At 35.2% G+C, this 15,507-nt stretch overlaps 1 protein-coding gene and 1 long non-coding RNA gene across 5 annotated transcripts; one reads left to right on the forward strand and one right to left on the reverse strand.

Annotated features, from left to right (window-relative positions):
* Positions 1–457: 457 nt before the first annotated feature.
* Positions 458–2,229, reverse strand: LOC112564463. Of its 4 annotated transcripts, none has more exons than XR_003099218.1 (4): positions 2,160–2,229; positions 1,127–1,291; positions 618–738; positions 458–479 (listed from the first exon to the last, which is right to left on the reverse strand). It is a non-coding gene; the product is annotated as an uncharacterized LOC112564463 (long non-coding RNA). The 4 variants fall into 4 exon arrangements; XR_003099216.1 differs by having other exon boundaries at positions 1,127–1,330; positions 2,160–2,192; XR_003099217.1 differs by having other exon boundaries at positions 1,127–1,333; positions 2,160–2,189.
* On the forward strand, positions 1,794–14,179 carry LOC112564462 (phosphoacetylglucosamine mutase-like). Its single transcript, XM_025239305.1, has 18 exons — positions 1,794–2,058; positions 2,175–2,329; positions 4,032–4,102; positions 4,440–4,569; positions 4,875–4,970; positions 5,316–5,389; positions 5,529–5,656; positions 6,120–6,272; positions 6,669–6,711; positions 7,266–7,390; positions 7,725–7,838; positions 8,138–8,239; positions 8,737–8,792; positions 9,348–9,411; positions 10,341–10,463; positions 10,710–10,831; positions 11,148–11,199; positions 11,948–14,179. Exons 2-18 carry the CDS (start codon positions 2,232–2,234, stop codon positions 12,032–12,034), a joined length of 1,638 nt encoding a protein of 545 aa, XP_025095090.1. The 5' UTR covers positions 1,794–2,058; positions 2,175–2,231; the 3' UTR covers positions 12,035–14,179.
* The last annotated feature ends 1,328 nt before the right edge of the window (positions 14,180–15,507 follow it).

Below are 15,507 nucleotides of genomic sequence, written 5' to 3' on the forward strand. Positions count from 1 at the left end.
TTACAACAGCTAAGACAGTCTCCTGATAGAGGGAGGAAAGATGACCCAGCAGACTACGATCCTCAGGAGACAACTGCCAGTACAAGCTGGGGTCAGAAGGAAGCTGCTCATGAGGTGGATGCTGAAAGTTCACGGGCTTGATGGTCAAAATGAGTCCTGACACATCAGTGGAGCATGATGCTTCAAAGCTTACAGATGGTGAGCCAGCAGAATCTGAAGCAGATGTCTGTGAAATGGAAACATTTGGTATTTCTGGACTACAACGAACCTCCAGAAGATTTTTTGTTGCCGCATCTTTACTGATACTTGTTTTATATTGAAAGCATTGTTTATCACTTAAAGCATCTGATCTATGTGCACTTGGAATTGCAATATAACTTTTCTGAATACCATCAAAAGTGTTCAGAAGGTGGCTTTTCTTCTTTTTTCATCCGATTTTCATTCACTTTTCTTTTTCAGTTCCTCTCGTTCTTCTCTACCTGTTGACATGATGACAATAAGGATGATAATATAGTCAGCTGTTTAGCAACTCAAAAAGAAAACTGTCATAATATAGATCTAATATGGTGATTTACTGTAATGCAGGTAATTTAAGCAGATGTTTAATTATGTCTTACTCAAGATGAGTTGTGGATTCATGCCCACAGCAATACATTTCTTGAGCCGACACGCCAGGCAGAAGCTTCGTGTTTGTTTGTTGATCATGCAGTTGCCTTGGAATAAGCATGCCTTGGTACCCTAGTATGAATAAAGCAAAGTAATTATATAAACTGTAACTGTAAACTAATAGCTTCCCACATTGATAATATAGCGTACAATTTAAGTTAACTTGATTTGGAAAACAATATCTGGAATAATTAATTTGTTTAAGCCCTGTAAGTACAAAATACATCTGCGTTTGTCTACCTTTATTTGTGCTGCATTTTATTTTCAAATATCTTTCAAAGAAAAAAGCTAAGTTTTTCATGACAGTAAGATCTGTTAATAATCTCAAAATCTCTTTATTGCAGCAAAATGAACTCATCTTAACCTATTCTCTAAAAGATGAATACATATAGGATTCATTTAATGTACTCACACGGATCCAGGCAACAAAACCAACACCTTAGTAACCTTAGTAACTAACCTTTACTCTGACAGCATTTCGGCGGAAGAAACCTTTGCAGGACTCACATGCCAGGGCACCAAAATGATGGGCATTAGCCTGTCTGCACACACACTGCATACTTTCGTGCCCTGTAGTCTGCAACGCTTCCGGACTGGATGATCTTCACTCATTCTTCTGAGAACACTTTCATGATAATCACAACAGCTGCATATGGCTCAAGATCTACTTTAACATAGACAAATAAAACACCCTGAATATATACAAATGCATTATAATGACTGTAAGACAGAAATGATTTATGCAGTCATTTATCTGGAAAAGGTCAGTGATTACTATTCACATAACACAATATGATCGTGAGTTTTTGGACCCAGTTAAAGTTTTTTTCAGGGTTTAAATCCCATCCCACCCACCTTTCATGAACATACTTGAGTATAAAAAGTACGCACTAATGTTCAAAGTTATAATATTTACCCGACTCCTGGTGTCAAGAAATTACTTTATTAGTGTCATGTTTTTAAGCATGCAAATCAGTAACATTTGATAACCAATAATAAATATATGCCTTAATATTTTGGTCATTTAACTGTCATATTCATTTTCACGAGTTTCAGCCTTAGCTCATTATCCTGCTAAAGTATTGTTTTTATATACATGGTTTAAGTGTATCCTCTTCCCTCGATTTTTCGTGCAATAAAGCTCACGTACACACCCCTAACGGACGTCCGCATACAGGTGCACAAATGCATTTACTTCATACCCAGTCAATTGTACTACAGTTCAAAGTTCAGACCTAAGTAGATAAAAGTGAGTGAGTTGTTATCTGTACACTAAGTTCACTGCGGATTACTTCCTACTTCTTGGGCTTTGGCTGCCTTTAGTTTAAAAACTTTTAGTTGAATAGTTTTTACTTTACGCAATTCCGTTGGATATAGTTTATTTTCACAAAGGTAAGTATTATTTTTCATGCCGTGCACGAATTGTCTGCTAGTTATACAATATAATCGTGGACAATCGTAGCAAAGCTGTAAAACACACTGATGAGGGTTACCTTGGGTGCGTATAGCGGGTGACCTTTGACCAGTCGACAGGCGACTAGAGTGCTGTCCCATAGGTGCTCAACATGGATGCCATCAAAAGAGCGGCTGCTATAGCGCAAGACAAGCATCCACGCGTGAAGGACCAGATCATCACTTATGGTACTGCAGGTTTTCGGACCCGGTAAGTATGTTGGCTAACTTGATTTCTTTAAAAGTCCGTCCGCAAATCTTTGGTCACCCGTCTCATCGCTCCTACAAACTCCTCTAGACACAACTTTCCCCAAATCCCACCGCAACACCGTCCTCTGTTTACTTAGGAACGAATGTTTTAAAATGTGACATACCATGATTGCAGGTCAGTATCAAAAGATACTGTTTCTAATATCTGAATACGATAAGCACTTTATTTCATTTTTTTGGGGAGGGATTTAGTTGACCAGCTATCGAATGAGTACCTTCACGACTCCTTAGACTTAACGTTAAAGATTAAGACAGCGCGATATCGAGGGAGAGGACATAAAAACCGCCCTCTTAAAAAACTGTGGTTTCTCGCACTGCTTTTACATTTTAAGAAACTAGGATCCAATTACTTTATCGTACCAAGGGTTTAAAGAAAGTTGATAAATTAGCCTCTGTTTCTGTAAAACGCTATATGGGGCTATATATGAATCTATATGTGTATCTATATGTGCATACAAGCGAGTTAATGCAGTGCATATAGTTTACTCTCACATTAAGACAACAGTAACAAAACTATGAGCCCTCACTGACAAGACCTGTCACACACACTCTCTCTCTTTCAAACACACACACACACAGGCAAAGATGGGAGGGACAAGAAGAAGATTTAAGTCGCCTTGGGTCAGAGCCATGTTGTCAGGATGTCAATGTTTATTTTGCTGATGCCAAACTGGACTTTCTTTCTTTCTCTTTTTTGCTGTCTCTCCTGCCTCATTTATTTGTCCTTCGATCAATTTTGGCTGTGTTTGTGCATGCTTAGACATTTAGACTTGGGAATGTTTGTCTTAATGAAACAGTGAAAAGGGTGCAACCATTCAAGTACTCTCTCTCCCTCTATATATATTTATAGTTTTGTTGTTTGTTTATTTCGTATATAAAGAAGTATTTCTGTAGAAGTGAGGGTGTCTGTTACATGTGAATATGAGTGCATGGTTGTTGGTGATTCAGTTTACTTTTGTATATCATTTTTGTAAAGTGCTTTGAGCAAATCGTTTAAAAAAAACCGCTTTATAAGTGTTTGTTATTACTCATTTTACTTGAAAAAAAATCTCACCATTGATATTATTTTTATAATATGAATTAATGCCATAATCTCTTGAGGTTTGAGGATAAGGACAAAGCCAGCAGTAAGGGAACCACATTCTGACTGGCAATATGCAAGATAATATTAAGATGAACACTCCCTCCCCTCAAAGTACACAAAAAATTAGTTAATCTTTAACACCTGTTATACAGTATAATTCTTTGTGATATAATCTATTAGTAAAACTGTGGCTGTGATTAAGAGAGCCATATAATAAACATATGTGTATATAACATTATAATCTTTCCCTTATAAGCAACTGTTTTTCCTCAAGCTAGTTTCATTCCAACTTTTGTGTTGCATAAAATGTATATATCAGATTATTCATGATTCAATATTTTTTCTGTTTAAATGTGTTTAGTTATTAGATTTTAGAAATATCTGTTCTTAGTGCTGAATCATCAAATGCGTTATATTGCAGTTCTTTACTGAAATTCGTGCTATTAAAAAAAACAAAAAACAACTGTATTGGTGTGATGAGACTTTGTCTCATACTATTAGTATTAATAGGATTTAGTCATTATTTTAACCTGTTTTTTGTTGTTTTTTTTTGTCACAGAGCTGATGATCTCGACCATGTCATGTACAGAATGGGACTACTAGCAGTTCTGGCTTCTCAGTCAAGAAAAGGTGAGTAGCAAGAATTGATGGTGTTGTGGAAGAAGGAAATTATTTTTAAATTCTTCAGAGTTGAAACTGACTTATGTGTGCAGATTTTTGCTTATCTAATCCTTTCTTTGCTTACGTACTACACTCTTAACTACTAACACAAATTCTAAGACTGTATTTAAGACAGCTCTCTCATAGTGTGAACAAAACTTGTGTATTTACAGAGAAAAAAAGAAGCAGGTAATGACAAACAAGTCAGATACAAGTCACGTTATACTACCTCAGTATTTTGTGTCCCCTCTCTTTAGTAGTAGTCTATAATGCACCAATAACTAAGCACTTACATGTTTGTCAACAGCAACCATTGGTGTCATGATCACTGCATCACACAACCCAGAAGAAGATAATGGTGTCAAGCTAATTGACAAACTGGGCGAAATGATGCCTTTGGAATGGGAAAATTATGCAACTCAGCTAGTTAATACGAGGTTGGTTTACTGTGGTTAGCATATATATATATAGTTTACTTGTGTGCACATGTGCACCAATGTTTCCAAATATTTCCTTTCTTTATAATTATATATTCAGTCTTATAAATATTGAGTATGAGCATCCGCTAACTTCAGTAATTTAATATAAATCGGCCATAAGTATAGATAAATTGAGTATATGCTAACTTTATTATATATAAAACGAAATTGAAAAGGATCTCCTTGTAAAGCTAGGGGTTTGTGGAAGTATTGAAAAGTTTATTTTATTAGTGATTGATTGATTAATTTTGAACTATCCACAGTGACAAGGGTATTCCAGCTGTAATCAAGAGCATCGTTGAAGCAGAAAAGATTGATCTTAATGTGAAAGCAAAAGTTTTCATTGCAAGAGACACCAGGTTGTTATTAAACTAATAATTTAAGACAAAAGATTTTCTTAGAATGTTTAAATGATTAAAATGTCATATTATATCATAAGAAAAAGGTATGTATTTGAGAGAGAGAGTCAGGGGTGTGTTCACATGAATATGTTTGTGCACATGCACGTGTGTGTGTGTATTTGTGCATGCACATACATGTGTGCATGGTTTTTGTGTGTGCAAAATGTAAATATATACTTTTGATTGCATATTTATTTAAGATTATGCACATTTAGAAGTTTAATATAACAGAACTAAGCTGGTTAAAGTATATTATTTTGAACCTGTTGCTATTAAACTGTCTGTCTTTTATGTTACTTGCAGACCAAGCAGCCTTTCTTTGTCACAAGCTGTTCTTCAAGGTGTTCAAGCACTGGATGGTCATCCATTTGACTTTGGTGAGGTTAAAATTGAAATGTTTCATCCTTCTCTTTCTCTTCATTCACATTCATATTTTGCATGCACAATGAATATGTATTTAAAGTGATTACAGATTACTTGGCATCAAAATATATGCTTTGGTTTCTCTGTGTTTAGGCCTGTTGACGACTCCACAACTGCACTACATGGTTTGCTGTGAAAATACAAACAAAAATTATGGAGAACCTACAGAAGACGGTTACTTCGGAAAACTTGCTGCTGCATTTCTGAAGCTTCAGACTGAGGTAGCATTTTGAAAAATCAATCTTTAAAAAGCCTTTGTCTTTGATATAGTAATAATGTGAAAACATTCAGTATCATATCATTACAGGTAGTTTCTAGATTTGTTTTCCAATTTGTTTTTTGCCTAACGTGTGTCTATATTTACTTTGTGTATGAGTGGCTATTTCTGTTGTGGAAGTGAGCTTGTCTGTTATGTGTGAATATGTGTACATGGTTGTTTGTGATTCAGCTTCTTTCTGTGCGTCATTTGTGTAAAGTGCTATATAAATACTTATTATCATCATCATCATCATCATCATCATCATCATCATTAGTGCTAAATTGATGTTAACGATTTTACATTTTTATGGAATAAAATGATTGGAATAATTCATAATTTAATTTTTAATACATTTTCAAGAGCATTATTCCATATATATTTTAATTTCTTCTGCAAAAGACCTGACAAAATTCACTTTTATTAAGAGTGGCGTCAAAAGGGCATACTCTCCAAAAGTGAATGTGGATGCAGCTAATGGAGTTGGAGCATCCAAAGCCAGACAGCTTCAAAACATGCTGGGCAGTCTTTTGCAGCTGAATATCTCCAATGATGGGACCCAAGGAAAGCTAAACTATCGTGTGAGAAAATGTACTTCTTTTCGAATGATTATGTTTAAAGGCATTTCAGATATGAGATTATCCGTGGGAAATGATATTAGGTGATTAAAAAATTCCCCATATAACTAGCAAATGGCAGACAGGTTCTTCTCACTGGTTGTTTCTATAAGTTTATTACTTTTTTCATTGTTTCATGTATGTGAGAGTCTTGTGTGTGCTGTTTGCTCTTTTGGTAAGACTGGCCTGCTGCCCGTTCTGATATATTATTGAGCTCATCAGTGTGGAGGGAAATATACTGTAATATTTTTTCTAGCTTGATGTGCCGATTTATTTTTTGGTGGCTAGAATAAATGAATACCTAAGGATATTTTTAAAATAAGCCATCTATTCATGGTTTTTTTTTTCATGTACTTTAAGTGTGGAGCAGACTATGTGAAAGTTCAGCAGTGTGCACCAGATGGTAAGATCGCCATACATTTTTATTATGATGATGATTTTATATATATATATGATATGACTTTATAGTCCAAGAGAGTTTATTTTAATGCCTATAACCCTACAGAAGAGAGGCAGAATTTTGATGTACATATGGACATGCATATTTAGATGTCCATAGTTACAAGTTTAGTAAACATATAATATACTGTTACTGAAAATAAGCAGAGAAACAAGAAAGAAGTAATGTTTCTACAAATTTTAACTTGTGATAATTTTTGCCATGTTAGTAAAAGTAAATATAATAATATTTTGAGGGGTTAAAGAGAGAACAGTACAGTGGATACCTAAAGGCTAGATGATGTGCGTGTATCTGGCATCACAGCATTCGAAACAAGCTTCCGTTTTTGTCCACATCAGGAACTGCACCATTATATTTTACGAATGCTTAACAGCTGCAAGAAGTACCTTTCCCTTGTGTTGATTGATTTCTTTAATTAAAAGTAACAGTTTCTCTGATCCTGGCATTCACACCTCCAGAGAATGCTGGGTAAGATACTGAGTATTTTTGCAATATAGGTCTGGCAATTGAGAATGGAATGCGCTATGCTTCTTTTGATGGAGATGCAGACAGGGTTGTTTATTTCTATTTGGATAACGACAACAAGTTCCATCTGCTGGACGGAGATAAGATTGCAACCCTGGTTAGTACTTTGTTAGATGTTAGAGATGATGTACATTATTGGTACTAGGCTACAGGAATAGACATAAATATATTAGATTAGCACTGATATGATCACAGTCCTCCTTACAAGTCACCAGCTTTTAATTTTTTTTGGAGACAGTATATTTTCTTGTCAAGTAATAATTTTCTATTCAAAATTGAAAGGTGTATGAAAAGTGATCAAATTATTAACATATTAAAACCATATTGTGAGTGAGCATTGTAAGATACAGTGACTTTGGTATAAAAGTAGAAATATTGAGTTTAATGGCATCTGCTTTTGAGTTATCAACTTGTATGACTTTTTACTTCAGGTTGCTGCTTATCTTCAAGAACTAGTCACTGGTAGTGGTCTTAATCTGAACCTGGGGCTTGTACAGACTGCCTATGCTAATGGCAGCTCAACTAACTTCCTTACACAAAAAATGGTTAGTTGTGTGAGGTTCTTGTTTACTATTTTCTGCAGATTAGTATGCAATGAAGTATTTTCAGTCCATGAAAAGTAGACCAATGTCTCTTGCTCTAGAGAAGATGACTATTGATCAGTATACTTCTTTACTTTTGCCAGAAGACTGATTTTTTCCCCCACACAACATTGAAGTATAACAAGTACATCTGGTATCTTTTGTACAATATTTATTTTATTTTCATGAGGAGCTTTGTTTGTAAAATAGAAAAATACAAACAAATCTTTCACCATTTGACACTTTTACATTTTGTCACACAGAAAGTTCCAGTTGCATGTGTTCCCACTGGTGTAAAATATTTACATCACAAAGCTCAGGAATTTGATATAGGCGTCTACTTTGAAGCCAATGGCCATGGAACAGTAAGATCTCTTAATATTCAGTATTGTAAAATATATTTATATCACTTGCATACCATTTTAGAACAGTAGATAAACATGTCTGAACATTGCACAGTGTCTATTGTGTTTGGCCATATATACTGTCTAGCAAAACAAACAACATAAGACTGAGGGGGGAAAACTTATGAGATAAGACTCTTTATCCCTGCTTTTGTCCATCTGTCATTCACACACATGCACTCACATATGTGTTTGTTCAGCATTCACATTTGTTTTCAACTATATTAATACTTTTTGAAACTATGGAAACTATATATTATAGGGGAAGTGAGACATTTCAGGATAATAATAACCAGTTAAAAGTCTAGATATGAAAGTGTTTATGTCCACTCAGTACTCCTGGTCATTCTTTTTATTATTTTATTTTTTTCATACAAAGTACCACAGGCATACAAAAGAAATGATGAAATTTTAGTTTCATTTAGAAAATGAGGAGATATCTTTTGGTTTATCTGCAGGTACTGTTTAGCAAACAAGCAGAGGAATCTATTGCTAAAAGATGTCAAGACACTAGGTAATGTGTGTTGATTGGCTAGGCCTACGAAGTAGAAATATCCACTAAAGTGTTTAGTTTTGTTCTAGTACCTTCCGTGATCTTTGTCTCAATGGAGAGAGATATGAGGATCTATCCTCCCTACTCCATTATAGCATGACCATGCAATTTAGAAACTAAAATCATATCTTCCTTGAATACAGAATGCTTAGTCCAAGGCAAATATATACACATTAAGCAAAGTGACTTGTTGATCTGTGTAGGATGATCAAAAAGTAGGATGATCTGGTGATATGTGGTGTGGACTTATTTCTGTAATTACTGAGTTTTCGTTATTGTTCATTCAAGAAACATATAATATAAGAATCGACTTCATAAATAAATAACTGAATTGTAATAGTTTGTCAAGGCTACCTACTTTTGGAATATCTGTGACTTGCATAAAAGAATTCAAATTAGACTACAGGTGCATTTTATCTCTTATTTTCATGTTTCACCCTTTTTCTTACAACTTTATATTACAGTAGCAGATGGAAGAGATTTCTGTTCTCTGATAATAATATTGTTGCTTTCCAGCCTTTCACCAGATCAACAGAAGAATGTAGCCAGGCTAGCAAACACTAAGGATTTGATCAATCAGGTAATGTTTCTTTGTTTACACATGTACTCAAGGCTTTTAGCTTACTTCATAATTAGTCTTTCTATTTAGAATACTTCCATCAATGAAAGGTCAAGTGATTAAATGGACACCATGAAAAAATTTTCTTGTGGAGGCAAGGGGGGGGGAGGTGTTTTATGCCAAGCCAGCAGCAAAGGCTATATCATGGCAAGGCAGTCAGCCCTGTAAACAGATGCCACTTGCAGAGAAAGAACAACATGCTGTAGACCAGAGCTGAACCCAGGACAGCCAGCCTTCACTATATTGGTGACAGATGTTAATTGTTACACCACCAGACCGCCCTCTCATGGAGACAAACTGTCGAGTTTGCATAGTCTGCACGCGCTGAAAATGCATGAAATACTGAAGTGCGGGCAGAATTGGACCATTCCTTGGACTCATAAAAAAATATCTCTGGTTCATTTTTACATAGCTTTTCCTACAGTGGTACTTCCCAAGAACAGCTATGTAAAAAGGAAAACATATTTAAAGGCAGTTCTTGTTTAAAATAGGTGAACTACAGACCTCTTCATAAAGCAATTTTTATGTAATGAAAATATCCCCCTACCGATGCATTCACAAAGGCATACCTTTGCACAAGTCATAAAATGTGTTAAATGAAGACATATTAAATACAGTGCTATGTCTGCAGTCACACAGAAACTAACTTAGAGATGCTTTCCACAACTTCTTAAACTGTGGTATTGCACTTATTATATAGCTTCTATAGGGAGTTTTGACTTTTTATAAAACTGCAAATTATTTTAGAATTTTTATGCAAAGTCAACTTTATATAAATTTGTAAGACGTGTGAACTGTCTATGTTTGATCTATCGCTTCTGTTCTTTTTCTCTTCATCATTTTGGAACTTTTTTATGTTCTTTGCTTGAATTAGCTTCTGTAAATTGCAGACTGTTGGTGATGCCATATCAGACCTGTTGTTGGTAGAGACTATATTGGCTTACAGAGGCTGGAGTGCTGTGGACTGGGATAACATGTATACAGATCTTCCTAATAGGCAACTCAAAATTAAGGTCAGCTGTTGTATCTTGCAGTCATGGTTGTCTTTTTAAACATGATGTTAGTTTTTCTTTTTTTCATAGATGATGTTTTTTCACTCTTCTTCCAAACATTTAAAAGCAGAGTGATTTGTTAGGATTTTACATTTGTTGCAAGACATTAAATTGAGACGAGAAATAGACCTGTGATGAATGGCAGAGAGAGGAGTCAAAGGATGCAGCAAACTTGCAAGCAGTGTAAGCAACTTCTTGTATTAACAGGTCAAGGACAGAACAGTTGTGCAGACAACAGATGCAGAGAGGAGAGTTACATCCCCTCCTGGGCTGCAGGAAGAAATTGACCGCCTTGTGTCACAGTACAAAAACGGCCGCTCATTTGTCAGGTGTGGTGATCCATGTCGTGATTACTTATTCTAATTAGTCATGAATCAAGTTAATAACAAACGATACAGAAGCATTCTTACTGACATCAGTATTTAAAAATATCTGAATGGAGGAAGTGTTCATTAAGACATTTTACTAGAAATGATACTTTGAAGGTTTATACTTCATTTATCATTTGTATATAAATAATCAGCTGCTGCATGTTAAGTATGAGGTTTAAAAGCAAAAGGGTAAAACTGTTCATGTATTTGTGTGGATTCATGTGTGCACTTAAAGTATGTATAAATTTGTGGATATTCTCCCTTTTTTGCACAGACCATCAGGAACAGAAGATGTGGTTCGAGTTTATGCAGAAGCTGAGACCCAGGTATGGTACTAATAAATTGTGAAGTGAAATAAACAGTTTCTTCCTAATTCAGATCATTTTCTACTGACCTTTTCCATGTTACCACTCTTCATGTAAAGTTGTAACCTGAGAAGTGATTCTATCATTTAACGGACCTTATACATGACAGGGTGTTTACAGGTTTAAAAAATATTTTAACACTTTACACACACACATATATATATATAGATTTATGAGGTATGTTTTACTTCTGCCTGGACTTGGCAATAAAGCGAACCCCTAAAATTTTTTCAAAGCATTTTTCTCTTATTCTTCAGCTGTTTTTAAACTTTTACAACATAGTCGCCTCTAATTGTAACACATTTTTTCCCCTATGGATTCACTTTTGAAAACAGCGCAAAAACACCAATTTTGGCATCAATGTCAGCTGTTCTTTTACTCTAGCAATGAGTTCCTCTCGAGTTTTGAAGTTCACTCCATGTGAACAACCAAAAGCTCCATAGGGCAAGGTGTGGTAAGTAGGGAAAAGGCTTCAAAACATTGACACCCAATTGTGCAAGAAACTCTAATGTGACATTGGTATCAACTTGCTCCTCTCCTTCCTCAGAAAACTAGCAGGGGAAAAATAATGCAAAACATGTGGAAACACCCTGAAGAATTGTCTTCAAGTACTGAATGCTGGTCCGGGTGAAAGTGAAACATATCTCGTATACACAGACATGTATATACATGCATACATAAAGCATAAAAATCTTGTTATGTTCTTCAGGAATATGCTGATCGCCTGGCATGTGAAGTTGGGCAAGTTGTTTATGACAAGGCTGGAGGAGTTGGCAACAAACCATCTGTTTCTTGATGTGATGCTAGTGATTTGCCTTGTTCACTACCAGCAATCTATCATATTTCAGTAAACTGACAATCAGAATTATTTTGCATTGCTTTGAAGGACTTTACCACAAAACTTTGTTGAAATATGCATGAATACCTGATTTTACTATATTCCCTAAAATAATAATGTTTACTTTTGCAACCCAGTACTCATCCAAATTCAGAATTTTTCTCATAAGGTGTTTACCATTTCAGTTTCAGTTATTCAGCTGAAGCACAAATAAACCTATGTGGTAAGACAGGAAATATGTAGACAGTAGGAAAAAGAAAAGATACTTAGATTTGTTGTTAATACTAAAAATTGTAAAGCAATTCCAAGGGTTGTGTATAGATATGCCATGGAACAAAGAGGATTAAATTTGTAAAGCTTTATAAAACTTCTAAGGTCTTGTGAAACTTAAGTAGCGAAGATGAAAAACTTTATCTAACTTTATTTATGTTTTCATAGTAATATAAGAGAATTAAAATAAAAAACCTTATTTTAAGCATGAGTTAATTCAAAGAATTTAGACATAAAAAAGTATAAATGTTATACTGTTGATTCATTTATTTCTTGTTTACATGTTCTTTTTCTGCTTTTTGGAAATCATTTCAGTGGCTTCGAAGGTGATGGTACTATTAACTGCAGATTAGTAACTGCTCAATATATCATGTATTTGCAACTATTATGTTCAATATTGAAAGGGATTTTCACTGGCTTCACCTACAGTCTGTATTTTGTGGACTTTTTTTCTGTCAGCTTTTACTGTTTATTATATTTTTGTTGATGGGATGTATTTTAAAGCATCAAGAATGATGTGAGTGTAGACTCATAAATGTAACCAAATAATGAAAGAAGTACACATTTATTCATCACAATATCAGATTTCACAAGTCTGAACCTAGTTCATGGTATTCTATGCAATCATGTCACACAAAATTTATGGAAATGTTTTGTTTCAATTTGGAAAATTGGCTCTGTGATAATATAATTAATTTAGACTGTTGACGATGTGAGAAATACAAGTGTGATAGAATTTGGTTCAGTTACCAACAGGCTTCTATAAAACAGATATGCACACTTCCCATCATACAATAAAGATACAAGCAGAGCAGAATAACTGTCTTAGCATATGTTTTGTTTTCATTATGAGCTCATTTTGTAGCATAATGATTGGCGTACTAGCAGGCTCTGTATATTTTTAAACCATCTTTTACTTTGAATGGTGCAGAAATTTTGAAATCTGTTTATTTTTTGAAGAGACCATTTTTCAGGGCAATTTGTGTGCCTAATTATTATTATGGTATAGAGCACAAGAACATGAAGGATTGATCCCTGTTACACTGCCATTATGGGGCAGGAAATGTCCGTTTCTTTGCTTATAACATGTGTTAATCTAGCAAATAATTCAAGCCTTTTCTTTTTTGCAGACTGTAAGTAGTTTACGTTCATGCATAGATTGTAACTATTTTCTTTTGCTTTTGATGATGTTATAATGCAGTGAATTCTGATACAATACCCATTGTTCAGATTTTATGTCAAATTAGAGTGGAAATGCCAGTTTAAGGAGAGTATAATCAAGCATCCTTACTCTGTTTATTCTGTCAATCTGCACATAGTGATAGGCTAAAGTTGTGTGCAACTGTTCAGTCTGGCTGTTCAGTTAGTGTATATGAGAAAGAGAGACGAAAGTAAAGGGTGCCTTATAAGTGTCATTAGTGGTCTTGAATGATCAGTCATGTAACACATAACTGGAAGATTTTGGAAGGTCTGGCTATTCATTGGCTTTCTCAAAGATATTGCTGTATAGGAGACACTACCAAATGAACCTCATTTTACAAAGTTCTTTTGGTTTTCTAAAGCAGTGGGCTCTGAATTTCAAATGAAATTTTACATTAATCCATTTAAATTGATATATTTTTGTATGATTTTTTCTTACATATTTAATTGTTATCACTGTCCTTTCATAATCAGCAGCATTCCATATTTTGTGGAAAATCCTGATGATGGGGATTATTGTTGGTGTTGCTGCAGCTTTTACATCTTATAGGGGATATTTTGTTTGGTCGCTTGGGTGGTTGGTTGTTGCCATGGTGATGGATATGCATTAAAAGAGACTGTGATTCAGGAGCATTTTAACTTCTTGGCGTTTTTTCTTTAAGTGCACAATACTTCATCTTCATTCATGGCTATTAATTTTTTTTTTTTGGATTAACATGCCGTTTAGTTCTATACTTGACCTAGTTCACACTGTTTCCTCGAAGTGTTAGCTTTCAATACTCGTTTTGAAACCTTTTAATCAACACTTCGTTTGGTTTTAGTCTTGCACTATCTTTCATTCTTTGAGTTGTAACTTTTACTCCTTTATTTATCTTTTGAAAAACGTGTTCAACGCCAGAAGAACTGCCCCTTGTTTCAAAGGCTCACGTATTGTTGCTGGAACATTTCTAACTGCACCATCTGTCTCTCTTTACATATATATGTCTCGCTCAGATCGTGGAAAAGCATTCGGTAGTTTTTAGAGGTCACGATTTTGCACATACGCTTTGTACATTACACATATAGTTCATGTTGTTGACCTCCATGCACTCAAAAGTCTGAAGAAGTGCCATATGCTAATTGCATGTTGGCCAGAATTCTGCCAGGTGTATGATTTTACACGACACATATACCTGCCTGACCCATTCATTTTCTCTTCCTCTCCACCTTCCCTCCGTCTCCAGACGTGCTTGTTATGTGATATCCATCCGCCTGAAGACTTGTAGCCTAGCAACATCTCAGGTGTGTGTGTGTGTAGAAAGAAAACAGGCGAGGTTTTAGTTTTGTCAGCAGTCGATTGCAAATGTCTGTGGAAATTCCCTGTTGTGTGACACTGATTGGAAGTAAAATGATAAAGAGACTTGACAGTTAATACGCTGCCTCGGCTGAAGGATCGAACCTACCTTGTAACGGTTCTGTTTTCCTCCCGTTAATCATCTTGCCTATTGGCTGTTCTTTATGGAAACGAAGGACTATATATAGTACTTTTGGTTCTCCATCTCTAAAATAATGTGATTACATGTATCACAACCTCACAGCTCCGGTTTGCAGCCGCGCAACCTACATGGACGTGTAAACAGAATGTGTTTGTGTGCGCGCGCGTTTATGTGACGTTGAAGGCATAGAATAAACATAAATGAAATGTGTGTCCGAATTCACCGACGCCTGGCCTCGCTTGCTTAATCCCACCAAGTGACAAAAAATTAAATTGAATGAAATAAAACAAAGACATGGCACAACACTTGAATTCTCAGACAATGCATCTACACGAGAGGTATAAATATTATTTATGATTAGGATCATGTCATGCTGCAGTAAACTTGCTCAGAAGCCATTGGACGAAGACGTCATTGAAAATCTCCTTGGGAAAAAGAAAATAAAACTATCCTTCTTCAGGCCAGTTAGACTCTTAAATTGGTACT

The sequence above is a fragment of the Pomacea canaliculata genome, linkage group LG5, assembly GCF_003073045.1.
Source record: "Pomacea canaliculata isolate SZHN2017 linkage group LG5, ASM307304v1, whole genome shotgun sequence".
Lineage (NCBI taxonomy): Eukaryota > Metazoa > Mollusca > Gastropoda > Architaenioglossa > Ampullariidae > Pomacea > Pomacea canaliculata.